The 11,380-nt window shown below is 42.0% G+C and overlaps 1 protein-coding gene across 3 annotated transcripts in view; it reads left to right on the top strand.

The window, feature by feature from the left end:
• The window catches only part of AUTS2 (AUTS2, activator of transcription and developmental regulator), a 1,212,799-nt gene that overhangs the window by 1,171,066 nt on the left and 30,353 nt on the right, over positions 1 to 11,380 (top strand). For all 3 annotated transcript variants that reach the window (XM_003794208.3, XM_003794209.2, XM_023515688.1), the window contains exon 7: positions 10,533 to 11,004. In XM_003794208.3, coding sequence (XP_003794256.1) covers positions 10,533 to 11,004 — 472 coding nt within the window. The remainder of the gene's footprint in view (positions 1 to 10,532; positions 11,005 to 11,380) is intronic.

Genomic DNA, 11,380 nt, shown 5'->3' on the forward strand with positions numbered 1-11,380 from the left:
CGCCTGGAAGACAGAGCCTGCTGCTTGTTTATCTCCATGTCCTCAGGGCTTCGCCCAGTGCCAAGCATATGAAGGAACATAATCTATTCCTTGTGTGAAGTAAAAAACACAAGGGATTTACGTGACCTTGACGTTGTTGGAATTTTAAAAGACTTTCTAAAGGCTTCCACCCACCAATGACCATAACCCATTTCTCTCTTTCTAATTTTAATCCTTCATCTCCAGAGTCCTTCATTGCTCTTATTTGCTAAAAACTGGAGAAAAAATAAAATGTTCACAGGCCCAGGCTGACCTTTAAAGGCTCTTTGTTCTGTAGGTCAGAGCCATTCAGATGGCCTCCCATCTTCACAGGCAAAGACTATGGTTGAAAACCTCCTAGAAGGCAGATTTTTTGGTCCTAAGGCATCAGGAACATGGAGGTGTGCCTGGGGATTGAGGTTTTCTTGCTGTGGGTTTAGGAGGAATAAACTCAAAATAAGTTTTAAGTACACTCAACAGCGGCATGTTGCTTTTCTTTAATCCCTAACAGATAAACCCTATGGTGGGTTAATCTGCCAAACTAGGTGATAGCCTAACTATCTCCTCTAATAAACAGCAGCCTCTAATCTGCTGGACTCCACTCGGCTTTCCCAGTGGGCTACTGGTGTTTTGGCAGATGAAATGGCTATTTTTTTCTATTTAGGATTTTGCTTTTCATAGGAACCCTGGAGGCCCTCAGAGGTTTGTAATACAGACTATAGCCCAGAGCTCAGCCTCCCAGATGGTAATTAATGTTTACACAACATGACAAGCACAAAATGGAATCTCTTTGAGCTCTGCCAAGCACCCATCATTCCCCTGATCTCCCACTCTTGCAGTGTTTGAAAATTAATTTGCCTTGAACAAACAGTGGGTTTTCCTCAATTTATTTGTACAGTTTCAGTGACCGAGAAGAAGAGCTGCAAGACTGAACGTTACCCTTGCATTCGTTCGAGTAATTGAATCTCCTACTGGAACAAACTGGTGTCTGTTTAATGATTTGAAGAAAAGAGGGAGAGGAGGAAAATAAAGAGAGTTGTATGTTAGAGAAGGTGGACTTTTTCTGCCAAACACCATTGGAATGTGGAGGTTTAGAGATAGAATCTAAAATGTGGAGGGGTTGTTTAAAAGTATTGCTGTGTTAATTCAGTAGTGCAGTTTGTGTTTTAATAAGTTACATACAAAACATACAGTGTTTGCTTCAAAAGAGATTTTATTTGAGGTAATAAAATAGATAAGTGAAGGTGTTTGAATAATGGACCTGAGCTGACTGCATGCTGATTCACTGAAATGTAATGCTTCCATGTTTCCAGACGGCTCAGTCCTTTATTCATGTTCCCACTTTGCTTTAAAGTCTGAGTTATTTGTCTTTGGCTGTGATCTTCAGTTCTTATATGTCTTTGTGGCTCTGTCATTTGCACAAATAAGTAGAGAAGTTACTAAAAGATGGAAAAATGTAAAAATAGGATACGCACATTTCTGGGTCAGACATTCAAAAAAGATAAAGATGGAGGGATGGCTAGGTGGATACATTGCCTAATGGCTAATGCCTCACATGGTTTTTTGATGTCTTTGAGGCTTGTTCAGATTCGTCGCAGTAATGACCTTGTAATGAGTAAGTCCTATTAGGACTTTCTGAACAAGTATAAAGATGTGTAAAGACCAGAAGTACAAAAGCTGTGCCTTGGGAGAGGTTGTTTGTTTGGTTTTTGTTTTTCTTTTTTTTCCTTCTTTCCTTCTGTCAGTATTCACCATTTTCTTTCTGCCCAAATACACCCAGGTGTAGAACCAGTTAGAAATATTGAAGAATAGATGAAAAGCTTAATGTACACCATTTCCTGTTCTCATTTTTGAGAGGCAGATATTCATCTGTCCTCTTAGTGAAGAGATTTTTAGAAAATCGATTCAGTAGCTGAGGCAATTTTAAAAGCCCTGAGCAGTTAGTTAAGTGTTCTCAGTTTACTTTTTCTGTTAGAGGAGGTGTATTCATGATACCTCATTTTAAAACATAACGTTTCTTTTTATTTTCATAGTAATATATATTCATTATAGAAAATTTGGAAAGTTAAGAAAAGCACAAATAAAAAAATCAAAGTCAATGTTTATTCCTGGATCATGGGTTACGATTAACATTTTGATGTATTTAATCTTTCCAGTCTTTTTCTGTGCATACCTGTGTACATCTACACAAATAATTTTAGGTATTGAGATGATACTGATAATAATGTGCTTTCTTTTATTAAATAGTAATTTTGTCATGAGATGTTTTCCATGACATTAAGTATTTCTTTATAATAGTTTTGGGGCTGGGCACAGTGGCTCACACCTGTTATCCCAGCACTCTGGGAGGCCAAGGTGGGTGGATTGCCTGAGCTTCTGAGTTCGAGACCAGCCTAAGGCAAATGGAGACCTCACATCTAAAAAAAAATAGCCAGGCATTGTGGCAAGTACCTCTCTAGTCCCATCTACTTGGAAGACTGAGGCAAGAAGTTCACTTAATCCTAAGAGTTTGAGGTTGCTGTGAGTTGTGACATCATGGCACTCTACCAAGGGCAACAAAGTAAAACTCTTATCTCAAAAAAGAAAGAAAAGCTTTGGAACATTGATTCATCACTTACTGTGTGCTTTGCATTGTGGAAAGTACTTTACGTGACTTGATTCATTTCTACAACAACCCTTTGAGGCTCAACTCTTCCAGACTCAATGCTACTTTTGTGTAATATAAGAAATATCTTATAACACTCGATTTTACCTTCTGGAATGAAATATATAGTTAATGTGCCCATCTACACATATAATTTCAAAATGTATATAAAGCCCTAATGAATACAAAGGAGAAATAAGTGGAAAGGCGTAACATGCTTTAATTACATAAATGTTTATTTACATTACAAAGCAGTGAAATGGTGTCAGCTGCTTGAATCTATACATAGAATGCTATATAAGTACCACTGCTACAAATGCAAATTCATACAAATGTGTGGTTGTGGCAATGCAGGTACCACAAGTGGCCTTACCACTGATGTCATGATTTTCCCAAATACAGAATAACTCGTGGTTAAGCCTGAGGCCATAACAAACTACCATAGTTGAATTCCTGGAGAATTTAGCATATATTAAAACCATGCCAAAACTTGGTATTTCTACGCAAAAACAGAGGTGGATTCTGGGGTTTTCAGGTACACGAATGTCCAATGGGATTTAGAAAGTAAGTTAAGCTTTCATTGTGTGGGATTGTACCTGACATAGCAGTGAATCTAATACTCCTAAGAGCCACCAACATTCTCCAGTCATTGTGACAGGCAGGGGGTAGTTTCTTCTCAGGAGAACCACCTCTTCCAGAAATTGGACTTATTTCTTTCTCTCTCTCACTCTCTCCTTTTTCTTTTTGCACAATAAAACACTTTGAAAGAGAGCACTTTGGGAATGCAATTCTAAAATTTTACAGGCCTTGTTTTCCTCTTAGGTTCATTCCCAAAGTAGTATGATTTTTGTTCATAAAGGAGATCCTTTTAAAATTTTATTTTCTGACAGTTGCTGATATATAGAAAAGCTACTGTTATTTGTGGGTTTTGTTTGGATCCCTTATTGAGCTCTCTTACTAGTGCTAATATTTTTCAGCTGGCTGTCTATATTTTGTAGCTACGCAATTATAATTTTTGTGAATAATTTTTCTTCTTCCCTTTGTTTAATAATGTTTGCAGTTGGTTTTCAGTTTAGGTGACAGGAATAATTTGTTACACAGGTACTTTGGCAGGGCGGGTAGAGAGGCCAAGGTGTAGATTAGGGAGTTCAACCCAGGGCCAGGGGGCTAAGTGATCATTTTGTGAGCTCTTTTTTCGCTTATCTGTGGTGTCTTGGTATCACAAAAAGTATGCACAGACCTTTTTTGTTTTTGGCTATGGGCTTTCCTTAGTGTTTGTGTATTTACTGTGTGGCCCAAGACAACTCTTATTCTTCCAATGTGTATGGCAGAAAAGAAAAAATGTTGGACACTCCCAGTACTTTCTTGAGTACTTTTTCAGGTTACTTACTGATTTTTTTGTTTTAGTTTTAGCAATTTGTTCATTAAAAATCATTTTCAAATTTATTGCACATTTACACATTACATTTTCTTATTTTTTTATAAGAAAAATATACACCCTCCGGTTCCCAATTCTATCTGGTTGTCACTCCTCCCCAAGCCCCCAGACAGATGACAACTGTTCCTAGTTTCTTGGGTTTTCTTCCAGAGCTACTTGGCACATAAGATAAAATGAATATATATTATCTCCCCCCCTTTTTTTTTTGAGACAGAGCCTCAAGCTGTCCCCCTGGGTAGAGTGCCATGGCATTGTTGCAGGAAGACGAGGCCCAACGGAGAGAAAGAGCACCCAAACACCATAGTTATAAGAGGAGGGGCTTTATTCATCAGCCGGGAGCTTACAGCATAGAAGATTTCCAAACAGCCGCGCTCCCCAACTGGCTTGGTCTTTCCCTTTTTATTGACAGTCAAAAAGTCCCACCCCACAGGTACCCTTCCCATTGGCCAGTTTGAATCAAGTGGGAGATGCTACTCCAGCCCCCACAGAACTTGGAAATTTCCAGGTTCCAGGCAGTTAAGCCTATAAATTCCCAAGAGCTGAGTCACCATGGAGAGGGCCCTGCAGGTGCATCCTCGTGGTCTCCCTGAGAAGACCTGTTCTCCCAGACCTTGCCCCTCTCCAGTATCTTCTCTCAGCGTCACAGCTCATAGCAACCTCCAACTCCTGGGCTCAAGCGAGTCTCTTGCCTCAGCCTCCCAAGTAGCTGGGACCACAGGTGCCTGCCACAACATCCAGCCATTTTTGGGTTGCAGCCATCATTGTTGTTTAGTGGGCCCGGGCTGGATTTGAACCCGCCACCTTAGGTATATATGACTGGAGCCTTAGCCCCTTGAGCCACAGGTGCTGAGCCCCCCCCCCCACCTTTTTTTTTAACAGAAAGTAAGGTATGCCACACACTGTGCATTCAGCATTCATTGTCATGGTTGTGGTGTTTTCCATTGCATGTATGCACCAAATGTGTCTGATCAGTCCCCTGCTAAGGACGTGTGGCTTGTTTTTCCAACTTGTGGTTCAGACTGTGGTAGTTTCTGTAGACCAAATCTCCCATACTAGATCTAAGGAACTCCTTGTGTTATTTTGCTAAGGGTTGCTAAATTGCCCCAACAGAGGTGGTAGGGCTTGCATTCAGCTAGTAAAGAATGAAGCAGGGCCCATTCCCATACAAGGGAACCTACATCAACAATTCAATAAGTTTTTCCTAATCTGTTTTGAATTTTTAAAAAATTTATTGTTTGAATCAAGTATCCTGGAAGGACAGTTACTTTACTTTTACAGATTTCGGGGGTATAAGTGCAGTTTCATTACATGGAAGTATTGTTCAGTGGTGCTACCTGGGCTTTCAGTGTACCCATCACTTGAATAGCGCACATTAGACCCAGTAGGTAATTTTTCCTCTCCTTCCTCCCATCTTTGGCATCTCCTCCAATGTCTATTTTTTCACTCCTTTATGACCATGTGTATCCACAGCTTTAAGTAAGAACACATTTTTTGACTTTCCATCCCTGAGTTACTTTGCTTAGCATAATGGCCTCTAGTTCCATCCCAAGTAGCTACAAAGATGTTATTTCATTCTTTCTTATGGCTTAGTAGTACTTCATGGTGGGTGTGTGTAAATACATACACACAACACATTTTCCTTCCCTACTCATAGGCTGATACACAGTTAGGCTAGTTCCATATCTTTGCTGTTGTGAATTGTACTGCAACAAACATACAAGTACAGTATATCTTTCTGATATAATGATTTCCTTTGGGTAGATCCCAGTAGTGGGATTGTTGGGTCAAATGGTACAACTGCTTTTTAATTTTTTGAGAAATCTACTGAGGTATGTTAGATGTGTAATACATTCACCCTTTATACTGTACAGTATGCAATATAATTTTAATTTGCATTTCTTTTATTACAAGCATGATGTGTTGTGTTTATAATCACAAGAAAAGAGATTTTTAAACCCCCAAAATGTAATGAATGTAACATTTAAATAAGACGACCCAATTTGCACATTCTCATTTCTTTCAAGCTCAGCAAATTTCCTTCCTTTTTTCATCCTTTGGCAAATTCAGAGCACACAGTGCAGCACAAAATGATTTTTACAAATGTGTTCCTGCCAATTTTGGAGAAGCACAGTAAGGCGAATTGACTGTCAAGATAGAAAAGCTTAACTGGGAAGATACATTTATTGAATAATTGAAAGGAAGAGGAAATGCATTACCGATTAGCTACAAAAATGCATGACGCCTAATCTGTGCCTCAAGAGACTAGTGTAAGAGGGAGGTCGTAAAACTCTGTCAGGCCCAAAGTTCTTAGCAGCCCCAAACCTGTCACTGCCTTGCTTACAGGTTGTAGCACCAGAGCATGGATTGGGGTGACCAGACGTCCCACTTTTGGCGGGACAGTCCTGCTTTCTAACAATTTGTCCTGCATCCTGCAGCGTTTTAAAAAAGTCCTGATTTTTGGAAAGAATGCACCAACAGGTGGGAGAACAGGAAGGGAATATATGGTTTTCGGCTGCCATGTGGCTATTTTGCCAGAATATGAGTTTTATATTATTTTTGTTAATTTTATAATGTTAAGCTGTAATAATAACAAATAATTGTTGAGAAGTGATTATCGAGAACTGCTTATCAAAGTTTGCATTGTTGTCAGGCCCTGCCCTGCCCTGTCCCCTGCCCCGTCCCTGCCCCTGCCCTGCCCCGGCCCTGCCCCCATGTTGTCCCGCTTTACAAATGTTAAAATCTGGTCACCCTAGCATGGATGGACCGCTGCTGGTGGCTTTCAGGGGTAGCTGGAGTGGGGTATTCTAGCAACGCTTTATAGCTTTTCTAACCTTTTACACTTCAAGTGCAGTGTGCTTAAGTGTTTTAACTGAATCCTGGACTTACCGTTCTGTGCTCTATTTTCATGTTTTTGTTTTTTAGTGGAGGGAAACATAATGTAGATTGGAGAAAAGGCACTGGAGAATTGGGACTAGATAGAACTTAAATGCCCTCTAGGCAACAAGTTCCTTAACTTCTCTGGGCTTATTCCTCATCTAGTGAGAGAGGGTGGAGTAGGATCCTTGCTACTCAGTAGTGCAAGGGTTACAGCATCAGCATTACCTGGCAGATGCTCAGAAAGGCAGGCTCTGGAGCCCAAACCCCAGAGCATCAGGATTTTGATAAAGTCTTCAGGTGACTGGTTGCACTTTACAGTTTGAGAAGTGCTGGTCTCCTGTATTCTGGTCGTGTATCAAAAGTCTGCTTTCTAGATTCCTTCCTCATTAGTCACAGATGGTTCTGTACAGATTTGTAGTGCATTGGAGAGGTCTCTGGCCCTCCTTGCTTGTTGGTGATGGTGGTGACTGCCACAGGCTTAGCACCACTACTGGTTCTCTGGCTATGGTGGGGTTGGGATTGAGATGGTGGGGCATCAGGAGAAACTGGAAAGTCAACCTCACTGGCCTGTACAAGGCCCCATGAAGGGAGCAAAAGCCTGCAGGGTGTTCCTGCACTCTTGGCTGTGCTCCTCAAGTTCTAGAGCTGTGTTTCTCAACCTTGTTATCTCACAGCACACTTGAACCTGTAGTTAAACTTCCACGGCAGACTTAAATTATGTTGATTAAAAAAAAAAAAGATTATACTTATTGTGCTTCGAACTTCTTTTGGAAATAATGATCTTCAAAATTTTTTACAGCACATCTAAGATCCTTTCATAGCACACCCATTGAAAATCACTGTTCTAGAGGCTCATTAAATAACAAGATTGCAGTCAAGCTAGATCTATGTAGTACTTACCTATGTGTTTCTAATGTGCTAAATTTAAATGATGTCCTCTGGGTAGTGTCTTTTGGAAAAGGCAGCTTTTCTTTTATGTGAGGGAAAACTTTGTACATTGATTTTTAGAGGGAGTTTGAATGTAAACTTACCAAGGAAGACAATATTTATTGATTGATTTATTCTTCACCAGCCCAGTCAGAAAGAACAGAGAGAGGCAGTACAAAAGGATAACAACATGTTCCTGCCATTGTGGCAAGCATAGTAATCCTAAATTAGCTGTCTGCATGAGGAGAGTCCCTGCTCATACGCACAGAACTTTACCTTGAGTGAAATCCCTCCTTTATTTTGTATTGTTAGGATTTCCGGGCCATTGGTGCATGCTGTCCCAGACCTGGGTGGCCAGCCTGCATTGCATGAAGCGTGTCATTTTCAGTGCATCCATATAATGGCTTGCAGTGGAAGAAAAATGTGGCAAGTTTTATGAAAAAGCATTGAGATAGATAGATAGATACAGACACAGATCCCTTCACTGTGCGGGAATGGTCTCTTTTTTTTTGAGACAGAGTCTCAAGCTTTCCCCCTGGGTAGAGTGCCATGGCATCACAGCTTACAGCAACCTCCAACTCCTGGGCTGAAGCGATTCTCCTTCCTCAGCTTCCCAAGTAGCTGGGACTACAGGCACCCGCCACAACGCCTGGCTATTTTTTTTGGTTGCAGCCGTCATTGTTTGGTGGGCCCAGGCTGGATTCAAACCTGCCAGCTCAGGTGTATGTGGCTGACACCTCAGCAGCTTGAACCACAGGCACCGAGCCGGGTCTCCTTCTTGATTTGGGAACTCTTCTGGCTGAATCGGGTCTAAGCCACATCGAGGAGCTTGGTGCTTTCTTTGAGCCCTAAAGTTAGAAACTAAGGTTTTGTGAACTTTAAGGTTGTTTTGTTTTGTTTTTTGAGACAGAGCCTCAAGCTGTCCCCCTGGGTAGAGTGCTGTGGCATCACAGCTCACAGCAACCTCCAACTCCTAGGCTCAAGTGAGTCTCCTGCCTCTGCCTCCCAAGTAGTTGGGACTGCAGGTACCTGCCCCAGCGCCCGGATATTTTTTGGTTGCAGCCATCATTGTTTTCTGGCAGGCCCTGGCTGGATTCAAACCTGCCAGCTCAGGTGTATTTGGCTGGTGCCTGAGCTACTTGAACCACAGGCGCCTAGCCCCTAGAAAGGTTCTTAAGACAACAGTGGACAGAAATCTGTGTGAGTTAGGGTGTCAGGCATCTGGAGTAATTTTTCACCAGGGCCTGAATAGATGCAAAAAGATAATGAAAATAATGAACCGCTTTGATGCCCATTCTGAGGAAGAAAAATGACAAACAAGTGTATATACACAGAGCACATAAACAGATATATATCAGCCAGACACAGTGTCACACACTTGTCATCCCAGCTACTGAGGAGACTGAGGCAGGAGGATCACTGGAGCCCAGGAGTTCACGGCCTCAGTGAGTTATAATCACCATATGAATAGCCACTACCTTCTAGGCTGGGCAACATAGCAAGACTTCCTGTACAAAAATTTAAAAAATAGAAATACAAAGAAACAGGAGGGATACTGAATATTTTTCACACTTGTTATAGTAAGACCGGAAGAACAAGTGCATACCCAAAGCAATTAATTCATTTAGGAATGCCTAAAAGTTACCCTCCTTTCAGAGAGTACTGTATCCTATTCTGTTTCCTATTCTGTTTATAAACTATGTGGTAATCAAAGGATGCATCATCATTTTACCACAAAATGTGGGAAAGGTATTTTTCTTCCAGTTACATACAAACGTACTTCTAAATAGAAAAGTTTATTATTATTTTTTTTTTTAGTTTAATGCCATACTGGTCTTCCAGTATTTTAAGAATTTTATGGAATTTGGCTTATGGGATAACCATAAGATATGGCATGACCTTTGGAGGGAATCTAATCTTGTAGTTAATAGAGGAGCATATTTCTCCTATTTTTTTATGAATAGTTGCAGTGTCCAGCATCCGCACATACCCTTTGAGCTCAGTTGGCTGCGGACTCCCTCCCGTCGGCACCTTTGTTCTCAGTTGTTGCTGGGATTGGTTGGTGAGCACTGGGAGCCTCCCTTTTGGCCAAAAGTTTAGCACATGCTAAATTATCTGTAAATGTCAAATCTATCTCTTTGGTGAAGGTAGCAAGGAGTGAAGAAGAGAAGGCCAAGAAAAAACATGTGGCTTAAATAACATTTGCTTGTGTCATTAAATAACATTTGCTTCATTTCTTATTTAAAATACTTACCTTTAAAAAATAAAGTACTTCTGTTTTGTATATTCAGGGACTATATTTGTTTTAAAAGGAAAAAAATCAACTTGTCAGCTATTTTCTCTTAACTGTGAACCATAAAAGAATGCAGAGATTAAGGAGAACATTTATTTTCAGAAAGTGGCTTCAGCTGCTTTCTTGAATGAAGCCTCCTCTGGCCACATGGTTTTTCTGACCCTGTCTCCCAGCCCAGGGTCATTGCTGCCCCAGGGACAGAGGCTGCCCGTCATCTGCCATGGACCCCATTCCCGGTGTGGCACGCCACACAGGACAGCTGGCACTGGTGTTGGGACTGTGTGCTGGACCATGCTCACATTGCCTGTGGCTTTGTCTTTGTCTCCCCCATACAGATTCAGAGTTGGGTGTTGGTGCATTACCCGAACGTGACAGCCAGGATGCAGGGCCGATTGTCCCCAAGATATCGGGTCTAGAGAGAAGCCAGGAGAAGAGCCAGGACTGTTGCAAAGAGCCGATCTTTGAGCCTGTGGTGCTGAAAGACCCCTGCCCTCAGGTCGCTCAGCCGATACCCCAGCCCCAGCTGGAGTCCCAGCTCCGAGCTCCTTCTCCAGATCCTGACTTGGCACTTCGCACAGAGGCCCTGCCGCAACCCCCACCTCCGAGTGCACAGCCACCACAGGGCCCCCCGGAGGCCCAGCTTCAGCCCGCCCCGCAGCCTCAGGTGCAGAGGCCACCCAGGCCACAGTCCCCTACCCAGCTGCTCCATCAGAATCTTCCATCTGTGCAGGCCCACCCCTCGTCTCAGAGCCTCTCCCAGCCACTGTCAGCCTACAACAGCAGTAGCTTAAGCCTCAACAGTTTAAGGTGAGCCAGTCACTCTTTCGCCTTTTACCATCTTCCTTGGGACAGGCAGGTAATAGTGGGTAAGTGACTCTTGAGGCGACTGCAGTTTCCTTATTGAAAACATGTTTTCTCTAAGGCCAGAGATGGGGGAAAGGGATAATAAGTGATACTCAGGTCCCTTGGGAAAGGACAGGTTGGATTGGGTAGTGAGGACGTTGTAAAGAACTAAAAAATCTACAGAGGCTTCTGAGAGAGAGAGGGCAGGAAGGAAAGAATGCTTAAGGAATAAAGTTGAAGGCCCAGGGCCAGAGAGAGGGAGGTACATCAGATGTCACTGAATGTTAAGAGGTTCTTAGAAGGGAGGCTGTTTGAAGGAGGAAGTTTTTTTTTTTTTTTT

This window comes from Otolemur garnettii, unplaced genomic scaffold, assembly GCF_000181295.1.
Source record: "Otolemur garnettii isolate 467f Iridium unplaced genomic scaffold, OtoGar3 scaffold00077, whole genome shotgun sequence".
In the NCBI taxonomy this organism is placed as follows: Eukaryota; Metazoa; Chordata; class Mammalia; order Primates; family Galagidae; genus Otolemur; species Otolemur garnettii.